Source organism: Electrona antarctica (assembly GCF_951216825.1).
Source record: "Electrona antarctica genome assembly, chromosome: 3".
Lineage (NCBI taxonomy): Eukaryota > Metazoa > Chordata > Actinopteri > Myctophiformes > Myctophidae > Electrona > Electrona antarctica.
Window position 1 is genome coordinate 10512583 of NC_136808.1, and position 14110 is coordinate 10526692.

Below are 14110 nucleotides of genomic sequence, written 5' to 3' on the forward strand. Positions count from 1 at the left end.
GCCAACGTTGCTGCACACCAAAAGCATTTGGTTATTTATAACCGTACTATACACATGACATTTACACTCAGCCAAACATCTCTACTGCTTTTCAGACATAAATCTTTCCAAGTTCCAACCACTTCTTGAAACCTAACATTCTTATTCTGACTGAGATTCTGACATTCTTATTCTGGACCCAGTATAGAGCCCTGGGAGACTCCGGTCAACTAAGTGTAGGGTTTAAGAGGCTTATGTATAACATTCACATACACTATTCAAATTGCTTCAATCCCAACACTATAGGCCTATTTATTGACTCATAATCTGTCAAACCAAAATACTCAAAGGCAGTACAAAAAACGGATCCGTTTTTTGTGCATATACAGAATGACTTTGCTCTGCTTGTATAAGATGGTCATCATATCATGAAAAGGCACCAGCGCTATAGCTTCAAGTGTGCCGTCAAAGAAACTGTCACCGTTTTAGAAAATTGAATACTTCACTGATACGCACATGGTGCTGTGTAAGAGCAGAAGCAGGTAGCTTTAAATGTGGTGTGTGCGTGCATGCAAGCATGTGCGTGCGTGCGTGCGTGCGTGCGTGCGTGCGTGCGTGCGTGCGTGCGTGCGTGCGTGCGTGCGTGCGTGCGTGCGCGTGTGTGCATGCAACAGGAGGCAGAGAGTGAGGCAGGAGGGCAGACAATTGCATTGTCAATCACACATTTTTCACTACAGCCATTTGGCAGTGTTGTTAACTTCTGTTATCACATTTGATTGTTTTCTTCCAGCTGTATAGGCTGGCAGCCAGCAGCACTGCACTGAGGTCAAAGTGCAGTTTTTCCTCTCTGAAGCATTTGCATTGCATTTCATTTCATCCCCTCCGTCTCTGCCCTTGCTTTATTGTCCCTCTCCACTGTCCAATCTGAGTGGATCAACAAATTGCCTAACAAACAAAGATGCCCCTATACCCCCAATAAAAGAATATGTCACATAACTGAGCACCGGTGGAATTTACACAATTCATTCAGCTTGTTTTTTTGGCCTGCAAATCCCTGTGGCATGGTGCAAGCTTAACACCAAAGAAAGGACTCAGACATACTGAAACTGCATCTCAGAAAAACAAAATAATAATAATCAAAAAACGTACAGAATGCATTCCACTGTTAAAGTTACAGAAACTCCAACAGAATGATATTTATAACAAAACATTTCTACTGAACTAACACATGTCCACAGCATACAGCCAGCTGGGTATTGTTATAACAGTAAATATGGCGAAACAATGAAAAACTATTTTAATGACCTGATGTTTTGGAGCTGACGGAACATGCTTGCTCACTTTTTCAGCCTGAGATAGAAATATTCATCGCAAAAAACAAGGGCAGGCCAACACAACTGTAGAATACTGGAATGTATGTCTGTATGCTAATACAAAAGAGCTGACACTCACAGCTGCAGTAATGTGAGTTGCCGAGAAACGAAAATAAGCTTGTAGCTCTGATGCATCAAAGCTAAAAGCATGCAGATAATTATATTTATTTTTTGATGCTGTGTTCCCTATGTCATGTTATGTAAATGTATTCCACTGTTTGCCTGTCTGTTTTCCGTTTTGTGTTTCTTGTGAGGACTGCGGATGAAAATTAGAAACTGTGTATTTACATGACATGTGACGTCCATTAATATGCATTGTCCTGTCCAAATAAACAAATAAAGTATAAAGTATATATATTTTAAATGTTAACACCAAACATTGCAGCTCTTTATTAAAAGATAATGCCATTTTATGATGCAAATGTTGTTGAACTTAGGGTATTTTGTGTGTGTGACTGTGGTGTATTTTCAATCCTGTCTTTTGGTTAGCAGTTTGGGCACAGCTTTACATTTGTCTATATACCAATTTGGCACTTTTTTCCAGACTTTTTCTATTGTGCACCTGCACCATTACTACCTGTTAGAATAGTAATACTCTCTTTATTCATTAATAACTTCACCACAAACACCTTAATTGTGAAAGGAAAAATTTGCATTTAGTATATGCCTGCAAAATGCCACCAGAAAGATGGGCATATTATGTTTTCTCTGTTGCTAATCCACCTTTATTAACCATCTTCGACACACCACCATAGGATTGTTATGAATTAATTCCAGATGCATGTCATGCTTGTTTATGGTGTTATGTAATTGAATGCATGTTTGTACAGTTGGAGGCCATCGATATTGTCCTTTTCTTTTTGCTGAGGTTTGCGTGATCTGCGCAAAAGGACAGTTAACCCATTTTGGGCGGGAACCCCTTTTGGTGTTTTAAACATTGTTATAATTTAGCTATTGAAAAATAGCAGATCTACAAGCTCATAGCGCGCCACCGAGTGGCGCGCTACGAGCTTGTAGGTCTGCTATTTTTGAAAAATCGTGAAAATATTTATTTCAGAAAACTGGAGGATTTAGAAGGATTTTTTTTAATTTTGAGGTCAGGCCTAAATGGGTCAAATGATAAGGGACAATATCGGTGGCACCCAACTGTAGTTTGCTAGTTCTGTATTGAACCATGATGTGTTATAGATTTTGTTCTCTTTTTTCATGTGCATTCTTGTTTCATGATGTTGGCTTTTTTGGGGGATTTCAATTTGACATGCCCTTTGTAATGATAGATGAAAACGTTCAATGGCACACGTTCAAAGGTTTTGCTGTGGCTTCCCTGGTATACTGTATGTATTACAGTCAGCAATGTGTATTTGCTATGTCAAAGTAAGTACTAATGTGGATTAAGAACACGGCAGTAACATTCAGGATTATTTGAATGTGTAGTTTTAACCCCATATACTTAGTTGACCAGGGACAACGCCAAGGCTCTGTACATGGCACCCCCCCCCCCCCCCCCCCCCCCCCCCCCCATACACCTACTGTTTTTCGTTGTTAATGAAAGTAGCCAATCTAAATGCTATCAACGCATCATGTTGCCATGCGTTGTGAGCTTAATGTTCTCCTATTAAGACAATGCATTAAGACATCCCAGAATAGGGATGATGGGGGGTTTCATATGGTTCAAAGAGCGAGGAAACAGCGAGACAGAGAGAAAATGGTCTGAAAGAGAGAATTACCGTAAGTGGAGCCCTGCTGAAAACAGATTGGGCCGAGTTACAGCATGTGTGCAGGCACTGAGAGAATGTAATATGGTAAGATACTAGCGGCAAGGAGAGCTTAAGATAGTACACTTAGTTATGTCACAGAGCACCCAATTAAATCTTACAATCCCTGCATCTTCACACGTGTGGGTGTGTGTGTGACGTGCGTGCGTGCGTGCGTGCGTGCGTGCGTGCGTGCGTGCGTGCGTGCGTGCGTGCGTAACTGTGTGTGTGTGTGTGTGTGCTCACACAAGTCGGCAGAGGAACATGAAATCCACATGCGATGAACAGAAAGGGACAGCCAATTATAACCCCTTCATTACAGGGGGGAGGGGGGGGGGGGGGTCGGACAACACCCGGGAAAAAAGATTAAAGGTAAGGAGAACGAGGGAAGGGAAACATTGATGTTAAATTATAATGAAATTTCACACTTTTTTCTCTGCGGTTTTGTGTTACTTAGGAGGGAGATTACATCTTATTTGGGTTAAACTGTAGGGGTGTTGGAGTAACTAATGTAAATATTTTTTACTAAACACTGGCAACTAGTCTACTAAAGAATGTATATCTAACTACTAACTACTGTACATATTTTTATGCTATATCTGCTCTATACTTTTCTGTGTCAAACTACACACACAAACTACTTGACAGTAGGACTTTAAGCAACTAGTCGACTAGTAAATCCACTAGTTGACCTTGTTGGTACTATTTGACTAGTTGATAAGAAAAAGGGAAAAAAACGGTAGTGACTAGAAGTGAAAGCCCTACTTGACAGCGCCAAGGCCGATTTCTGCTAAACATTTTTGAGTGGTGCAACCACTCCAAGGAACAGCAATGCCCCTATGTCCATCCCTATGTTTAGAGTACCAACAGGGGGCGCTGTTGCACCACTCATTTCAGACTGGTCAGATTTTTGAGGGGCGCTAGCCCCACCTACAGGTGTAATGATTGTTTCTAGTTCATTGTTTGTTTTAAAAAACGCCATTGACAATAAAGGGAAAGATTTACATCATATTGTCCCTCATTACGTTATATTGTCTCTTTATTGTTAATGGCATTTAATGTTTTAATATATTAGCGCCCTTCACTTCACATACGGTAAGACTCTTCTTCTCTACACCAAACGTATTGAAGTGAAATCTGACACCATGCAGCATGTCGCTCAGCTTCGCTCTGTCCCCATGCCTGTGAAGCAATGCAGCCCCCAGCCAAGACCCAGCCCGCAACAGCCCTGCCAATCGGGCTCAGCCCTATTGGCACCACAGGTTGCGCGTTGGTCTGGCGAGTGGAAGGCCCGGGTTCAATCCCTGCTTTCCACGCATTGCTACAATCTGGCGTAGTCGGCAGACGTGGAGCGTGTTATCCTCGCGTGAGGGACATGAGGGACATCGTGTGCGGTGGTCCGCGGTGTAAGACTGGGGGGGGGGGGGGGGGGTGATTGTAGCCCCCAGCCAAGACCCAGCCCGCAACAGCCCTGCCAATCGGGCTCAGCCCTATTGGCACGACAGGTTGTGCGTTGGTCTGGCGAGTGGGAGGCCCGGGTTCAATCCCCGCTTTCCGCGCATTGCTACACCTGCTCTTAATAATAATAATGACCAAAATGAAAGTATTGATAATCTGCTTATAAGAACATGGGTTCCACACGAAAATGAGTGGTGCAACTCTGTGTGGGGGTCCCCGGGGGGTTCCCGGAACTTCCAGACCCACAGGAACATGCCCAGGGTGCTGCCCCGGTTCCGGTGAGCCACCCCGCGTCTGACACGGTCGAGAAATTACAGAGCTCTCTCTCTCTCTCTCGCTGGATGGATGGATGGACATAGGGATGGACATAGGGATGGACATAGGGATGGACATAGGGATGGACATAGGGACATTGCTGTTCCTTGGAGTGGCTGCACCACTCAAAAATAATAATAAAACGGTGCTATTGGTGTGCAAGTAATGCACTCTGTGTGTGCCCCGCACACCGGTAACACCGGACACTGTGACATGCCTATATCCGATTTCTCATATTCCATCCTAAGGTTGGCATCTGAGGTCTGCAGGAGTGGTTGTTTAATGTCAAACATGCATAATGGCATGGCAATACAATTGTGCATCTGTAGAGCATCTGAAACAAAATTTGTCAACTACACAGCTGAAGGAATAGAATAAGTTATATCTGCCTGCATAGCCTATGGCTGAGCAAAAGCTTATTGGCTTGCGTAGAGCAAAGCTTTTATTATTGACATGGCAACAAAATGGAATAAAAGCACCCAGGGGTTTTGTTTCTGGCACCCTTCATGCTACCTGCAAACAAAATAGTAATAGTTATTGTCGTCGAACATTTAGGCAATCAAAGCAGGTTCCTACTGTCTATTGATTAGCATTTCCACGTAAAATAATTAAAATAAATCTCCACTTCATCAACCTCAAACTCTGTCTGCATGCGTGCGTGCGTTGCATCTCTTTAGAAAACATATAAAACGTGTTGGGCAACAGTGGTGGAAGTAAGAAAGTACTGATATTTTTTGAGGGGCGAGTTCAAAGTTTGTTTAGTAAACGCATTGACAATAAAGGGAAAATGTAAGTCATAATGTGTCGTTTACGTCATATTGTCTCTTTATTGTTAATGGTGTTTAATGTTTGTGTTGGCACCGTTTGTTTTACATCACCATTACATCACCTAATCAACATGAGTTAGACTTTAATATATTAGCGCCCCTGAAGTGAGGGGCGCTAACGGGTCAGATTTTTTTTTCAGGGTAAAAATTACAACAGGTTAAAACCATGGCAGGCTAGTAACCAATGCAGCTAATCAAATGAATAATGGTTGTGTTTTAGGTGTGCCCTTCAGACTTCTCCAAAATCATTTGGTATGAATCCCTCTATCTAGGAAGAACATTTTAGCTTGTTTTTATGCATTCTAACCCACATTTGCCTGTGGTTATTTTGCTTGTATCCAACATAATGCCTGGAGGATGTTGAATTATAGAATTACAGAATAATGCATGTACAGTGCACACTGCACAGAGGCAGATTTTTGCTTTTTCAGCGTCTCTCATGGACAAGTCACACAATAACGGCTGCGGACCTCCGAGGTGGACATCTGCTCTGGGTCCGCTTTAGGTCTGTGTCATTTCCCTGTCACTATTTCTCGGTTTTGCCAGTTTCCCCGAAATAGTGCCCTTGTTATCCAGGCTTTTCCGGCAGGAAATCCTGCATGACAGGATGACAGCAAGCTGCTCTGCTGCGACCTCTGGCCCGCTGTGTGTGTGCTTTTGGCCAAACAACAATCACCATCAAATGTCCCAGAAGAGAAGACTTCCATGAAACTGACAGTGCCTTTCCAACATCAGTCTCTGTCATCACTTGACAGTTCTCTTGCCATGTCGGGATATACATACAATGTTGTATTTTGTTTGTATGAGTCTGTGCCACCGTGCCACTATGCCACCTTGGTGGTTAACCCATTTTGACCTGGGAACGATTCTACAAATGTCTTCTACATCCTGACAGTTTTCTGAAAAAGCTATGTTTCTATGTCAGTCAAAATAGCAGACCTACAAGCTCGTAGCGCGCCACTCGGTGATCAATCTCACACCTGTGTGAACTGAGCGATGGAGGCTGATCAACAACACCGCTATAGCTGGCTGTCAGCGGTATTGCAGCTATTGAGGCCGTACTACAGAAAGACAGAGGTCCATTTGGACCCCTGGTGGGCCGCGGACCAGACATTGAGAAACAGTGGTCTACAGGTCTCCACTGTTGGCACCAGTGTTGGCTCCATACCAGAGCAGCCGCGGTACGAGTCTTCTCAATTTATACATCTCCTCCACTGACACCATTGTGCAGAAATAAAGTAGTTATCAGCGTATTTGAGAAGAGGTTGGCTGCAGTCTGGGAGCAGCAATGAGAGAGAAACGCAGATCCAGCCCCGATCTGTCCTCTAGTGCACAGTGGTTCTCAAGCATTTTCCTTTCCTGTCAATGACACCCAAGTTAATATGGATTTGGCAGCAGAGTCGCAGACTGCCATCTGAAATGATTTTTTTGTGCCAGGGACCCCATACAAGATTTGTTCTTCGAATGTTTAAAAAATATTTACATTTTTATCAAATTATTTCCCCAAGATTATTTTTGAAAATAGCTGATGAACTAGTGGTAAAAGTTTATTTGATTTATTTTTTACTTTTCCATATAGCTCCCAGCCTACGGCAGACAATAAAGAGACAAATTCGTACTGTATTCAACATATTAGCCAGTGTTTAAAATGACTTTCACTTCCGAATTATCAACCTACGGGCCAGCAGTGTTCAAAATGCTACAGACCTGGTTGGAGTCACCTCAAAAACTGCAATCACCGGACAGGGATCCAGCCTTCCACCACAGATATAAGAAATGGGCTAAGAATTCCTACCAAAATTGTGTTTTGTTTTTTTTTAAAAGAAGAAAAAAAAACATGACTCAGTGTTGACATCTCAGGCTCACGGACTCAAGGCCAGGGTATATCTTGGCTATATGTATTGAATATCTATATGAATGCAAAGTCCTTAAGCCAGGCGGTTGCCTCTGCTGTATGAAGGGTGACTAATCCTCCTTCCAGTCTTTGGAGGACAAACTCCAATGATGTGCTCCATAGTTTGTTCCTCACCACACGCACACCGTGGGCTTGGGCTTTGTGAAGGCTGGCCAAGCAGGGGTCATGTCCAGTCCTGAACCTATTGAGCATTGACCACTGTCTCCTTGGGAGGCACTTAAAAAATAACTAGCTATAGAACTGAGCCTTGCAGGAGTCCATTTATCTGTGTTCTCCATGCACTTGTGTTCTGTTCCAGCCTCCGACATGAACTCTGAACTCTTGGCTATAACTTCTCATTTAAGCACTATATGTGTGACTTTAAATTGGATGAGGTCATGATCTTCTACAAAAGGAGGTGGTATGTGTATGTGGTATGTGTACCGTGCCATGTCTCATCCGAGACACCTACTGTAAGTCTCCTTCCCATGCCAATTTAGTGTTGTTAAGGCGAGACATGGTAGGTGAAATCATGATTTTTCCTTTTTTTGTTGTTGCTATTTTGCTTCCTAAACATGTTTTCTTCCAAACTAAAGCAAAATAAACATTCAAAACACAGATTTAGATGTTTATTTTAGTAGTTTATTTTAGCCAATGACAGCTCATTTTGCTGGGTGAAAATCCACCCTCTCAATTTTCATGATTGGTTGTTGGTACAAAGGAAGTCAAAGTGACCATATTTGGATCAAACCACAGTCAGCTCGAGGTCCAGACCTTTCCAATGATATACAGTATGGCATTATATGTTGTTGCCAAGATTTGGATGAGATATTTTGTCTCAAAATAGTGGCTTAAAATAAAACGTTTTGGAAATTTACAATACAATTCTTTAAAGGCCGTTTACTCAAAATGAGTTTTCCTCATACCTGGGACAAAGAATCTCCACTTCAGTTGCACTCACATACACCAAACTTTCCAGTCTTATTCATAACTATATTCTGCAGATATTTAAAGATGGGTTTGTTGATATATCATTCACAGCCTGATTTACATCACATTTTATACCTAAAAACATGCCGAAAACACTATTTTCTGATTTGTGGAGTGATAATTACTAGAGATATCTAAAATCCCTTCTGTAATTTTCTTTGTCTCTAATATGTCAACAAAATGAAACAATCATTTTGAACCTGGCTTTATCCGATCTTCAGATTTATCGTCCCGAAATGTATGCAAATTAGCGCATAATGCATAATTTGCATATTTAAACATATCATTTCAGAAAACTTGTAATACAAAAAAACTGGAGAAGTTTCATTGTGATAGCTATTAGTTAACTTTTTTTCCCTATTCACCTACCATGTCTCACCTTAAGATATGTATTGTGTTTATTGCATTTTTGGGTGGTGTAGAAGGGAACGGGAAGTGTTTCTGAGACTACACACCATCACACTCCTGTGAAGTGAGGGGTGCCTTTGGGGGCACGCACAAAGTCCATAGACTTGGCTGCCACATGACATCATGCACGGGGAGCAGCCATGTCTGTCTTATGTTTGTCTTATGTTTGAGACAAACGCCCCTCAAAAACAACACCCCTCAAAAACTGTTAAAAGTGCCTGTGATTCACAGAAAGCTTTGAAATAGGCGTGAAATAAGTGTTTTAAAGTGAAGTTCCCATTTAAGACGCATTATGAAAGGACATCTGAATACTGACGTCATAGGTGACTGATATCATAGCCTTTTTGAGTGGTGCAAACCACTCCAACAACTGGCTTTGTCTGTGTCTATGTATGTGTGTACCTGTACGTGTGTGTACCTGTACGTGGGACCCAAAAAAATGAGCATGGTTACTATGGTCACTGACATTACGTCAGACCCCAGCTGATCAGGCTATATAAGACCTTGCACCACTCAGTTCACACGGGTGTGATTTTTAATGGTACTGCTAGCATTTTCTATATTTGGAAACTTCACATTTCCAATGTGTCTCAGACAGTCACAATGCGAGGTCAGAACTACTTCTGATAACCCCCCGGCCAATATAAAAGCTTGTGCAGCTTGGGTTCATTGCACTTTGCGCGGGGCTTCCAAAGCATTTATTTAAAATAATTACTGATACAAGACTAACCTCAAAGTTATTGATAGAAACGTTAAAAGTTAAAGAGTTATTCATAATAATAAATTACTCCCATTTAATTGTTTCGGAATATTAGTCACGACACTTGCACATATACGCAACGTTTATTCTCTGCGTTTAACACGTCCCATGTATAGTTTTACGACACAGGCGCAGCATCCTTTACGGCAGTAAGGGCTATAACAGCTGTTCCACAAAACCAACGGCATGGCGACTGCAGCAGGCTCCTCTGGAGCGGAGGACGTTTCCATGGAGAACACGGTCTGCGAAGATGGACGGGGTGACCGCCAGACGCCACAACCGTCCTCGGGTGATGGCGGACACAGTGAACGCCAGACGCCACAGCCGTCCTCGGGTGACGGCGGACACGGTGACCGTCAGACGCCACAGCCGTCCTCGGGTGATGGCGGCGCCGCCACCGCCCAGCAGAAACCCGTGTGTCTCATAGTGCTGGGCATGGCGGGCTCGGGAAAAACAACACTTGTGCAGAGGCTCACAGCTCACCTTCACGCCAAGGAGTCGGCTCCGTACGTCATCAACCTGGACCCCGCTGTGCACAAGGTGCCGTTCCCCACCAACATCGACATCCGCGACACCGTCGACTACAAGGAGGTGATGAGGCAGTACGGCCTCGGCCCCAACGGCGCCATCGTGACCTCCCTCAACCTGTTCGCGACGCGCTTCGACCAGGTGGTGGCGTTCGTCGAGAAGAGGCGGCACGACCACGCCCACGTGCTGATCGACACGCCGGGGCAGATCGAGGTGTTCACCTGGTCGGCGTCCGGCGCCATCATCACGGAGGCCCTGGCCTCGTCGTTCCCCTGCGTGGTGGCGTACGTGATGGACACGTCGCGCAGCGCCAGCCCCGTCACCTTCATGTCCAACATGCTGTACGCCTGCAGCATCCTCTACCGGACGCGGCTGCCCTTCGTCGTGGTCATGAACAAGACGGACGTCCTGGACCACGGCTTCGCCGTGGAGTGGATGCGGGACTTTGAGGCGTTCCAGGACGCGCTGAGCCGCGAGACGTCGTACGTCAGCAACCTGACGCGCTCCATGAGCCTGGTGCTGGACGAGTTCTATGCCGGCCTGCGCGTGGTGGGCGTGTCGGCGGTCACGGGCAGCGGCCTGGACGAGCTCTTGGTCCGGGTGGCGGAGGCCGCCGAGGAGTACGAGACGGAGTACCGTCCGGAGTACGAGCGGCTCCGCCAGGAGCGGGCCGACACTCAGAGCCGGGAGCTGCAGCGGGGGAAGCTGGACGGGCTGACGAAGGCCATGCGAGCTGCTAACGTGAGCACCTCTGCGGCGACAGCTGCAGAAGAGGAGGCCGACTTCGATGATGACGACGACGAGGAAGTGGACAGCGACGTGGACGACATGCTTTAACCCATTTAGACCTGACACCAGATTCTACGAATGTCTTCTAAATCCTGACAGTTTTCTGAAAAATCACACCTGTGTGAACTGAGTGGTGCAAGGTCTTATATAGCCTGATCAGCTGTGGTCTGACGTAATGTCAGTGACCATGGTAACCATGCTCACCTGTGCACGGACACGTACACAGGTACACAAACATACAGACAAAGCTGGTTGTTGGAGTGGTTTGCACCACTCAAAAACCCTACGTTTCTATGTGAGTCGTTCTCCTAACTATTTCATGTCAAGGACACCAAAAATTATACAGTATGTAATATGCCGCCGACCCCCATCTGAAAATGTGTTGTTCCAGCGACCCCCCCAGAAGGTGGATTTTTGCAAAACACATTTTTGGAACAAAATGCATCAAATCATCCAATTTCCATCCAAGGCATAAAAAGAAATGGCACCCTTTTCATATTGACCTATTATAACGCCACCAGGAGGCCACAACCTCGGGTCACAGGCCCTGGGGGAGACCTGTGACCCGAGGGGAACTTTATCTAGTTTTAACTGCAATGATGAGCCTGCACGACCATGTTTTTCACCCACCTTACTTGTAATGTGATGTGACAAAGATTGATTCTGATTCTGAATAGGTGTGTGTATGAATACACACTGGTGATTGGTGGTTTAAATCCCCACACTGGAGAAGTTTCTCTTCTTGGCCGTAGTCCGCTTCTTCGTGTCAAAAAACACAACGAATGGGAGAGGCCTCTGAAACAAGGGCTGAATATTTAAATGACCATCGTTTTCAGCCGCCAACATTTATAAAGACCCGACCCTTTGATAAATCACACGTGAGCCCTTTCGTATAGATGACTCCTGCGGTCTGATCTGCTCTGGTTTCTAAATCATGTTAGACTGATAAATGAGGGCCAAAGTTTTCCCCCTCGGAATATGGACCCTGGGGTTTAAGTGGTTAAATCATGCTAAATGATGTTCTCATCATGTGTTTGTGATAGTGTTGTCTATACACACAGCTGCAGCGCCTCATTGATTCAGCATCAACGACCTCTCCGGGCTGAAATGAATTGCCTGCTGTAATCGATGGGAGGAGAGAAGTCTTATAAATGTCAATCCCACATGCCATGAAAATTGAGCAGGATCAATGGCACATTACAGCTGGTTTAGCTCTCTCACACACACACACACACACACACACGCTGAGATAGCTGTTGGTCAAAACAGTGCCGTCATGCACTGGAGACATTCTCATAAATGTCTGTGCGGCACCCACCCTGCTGTTCGTGACAATGTTTTGAAATGGATGGTCAGGCAGGCACGGTTCCGTGAACGGTGTAATACTATCAAGATCAAATGCCATCCAAATATCAGCGAGAGAGAGGGAGACGGGGCGGGGGAGGTGTCCTCAGATGACTTGAGAAGTGTCATCAGGACTTTTAAGAGCTTTTTAATACCTCTGAAAGTTCTAGTCTAGTAGAGAGGTGGACACTTCCTTGTTGAGTTGTTATCAGGTACTCGAGCTCACTGCGTTGATGGACAAGTCTCTCCGTTCTGTGCCCGAACTAGAATGCCATATTAATGACCATGCTTGTTGATCAAGCCATCCGACAGGTTATTCATTGTGTGTTGTGAAGTCTGTATGCACTGACCTCAGTGAAGTCTGTATGCACTGACCTCAGTGAAGTCTGCTATATGCACTGACCTCAGTGAAGTCTGCTATATGCACTGACCTCAGTGAAGTCTGCTATATACACTGACCTCAGTGAAGTCTGCTATATACACTGACCTCAGTGAAGTCTGCTATATGCACTGACCTCAGTGAAGTCTGCTATATGCACTGACCTCAGTGAAGTCTGCTATATGCACTGACCTCAGTGAAGTCTGCTATATGCACTGACCTCAGTGAAGTCTGCTATATGCACTGACCTCAGTGAAGTCTGCTATATACACTGACCTCAGTGAAGTCTGCTATATACACTGACCTCAGTGAAGTCTGCTATATGCACTGACCTCAGTGAAGTCTGCTATATACACTGACCTCAGTGAAGTCTGCTATATACACTGACCTCAGTGAAGTCTGCTATATGCACTGACCTCAGTGAAGTCTGCTATATGCACTGACCTCAGTGAAGTCTGCTATATGCACTGACCTCAGTGAAGTCTGCTATATGCACTGACCTCAGTGAAGTCTGCTATATGCACTGACCTCAGTGAAGTCTGCTATATACACTGACCTCAGTGAAGTCTGCTATATACACTGACCTCAGTGAAGTCTGCTATATACACTGACCTCAGTGAAGTCTGCTATATGCACTGACCTCAGTGAAGTCTGCTATATGCACTGACCTCAGTGAAGTCTGCTATATGCACTGACCTCAGTGAAGTCTGCTATATGCACTGACCTCAGTGAAGTCTGCTAAACGGATCGGAATCCTTGTCGTGCCCTCATTATTTTCCCACACCTCTATACACGCAGCAGCACGACACTATTAGTCATGATCACATTATGCTTTATCATCCAATGGCGTGCGATTCCCTCTTTCCTGACAGAAGTGGCCCCAGGGAGGGCAAGTGAAACTCCATAAGTGGATTGACTATACCAGCTGTAAATGTGTTTTTTTAATGAGGATGTCCACTGGCTATAGTGCACTGAAAAGAGAGTTGAGTCAGAAGGCGAAGCTCTCTGTCTACCGAGCAATCTTCGTTCCTACTCTCACCTATGGTCAGGGACGTCTGGAACACTCTGGTGGAGCTGTTGCCCCCGCGACCCGACTACGGATAAGCGGTTGAAGATGGATATATACTGTATATACACACACACACACACAATAACGGAGTATCGCTATAGGCAGTAAAAGTGTTCAGCAGAGAGTGAAAAGAGACCACACATTAATGTTATTTTAAATCTTATAAGGAAGTCCAAATGTGATCTTGATGACTAAAACACAGCAAGAGTGGTTAGACTACACTGCAGTCACAACAGGTTCCTT

At 44.7% G+C, this 14110-nt stretch overlaps 2 protein-coding genes across 2 annotated transcripts in view; one reads left to right on the forward strand and one right to left on the reverse strand.

Annotated features, from left to right (window-relative positions):
• syt9a (synaptotagmin IXa) overlaps positions 1-14110 on the reverse strand; it is a 40977-nt gene that overhangs the window by 10096 nt on the left and 16771 nt on the right. The gene's annotated exons all lie outside the window — the stretch shown is intronic.
• LOC306920559 (GPN-loop GTPase 1-like) lies at positions 10161-11123 on the forward strand (the record flags this gene model as incomplete). Its single annotated transcript, XM_079497372.1, has 1 exon — positions 10161-11123. The coding sequence occupies exon 1, from the start codon at positions 10194-10196 to the stop codon at positions 11121-11123; it is 930 nt and encodes a 309-aa protein (XP_079353498.1). The 5' UTR covers positions 10161-10193.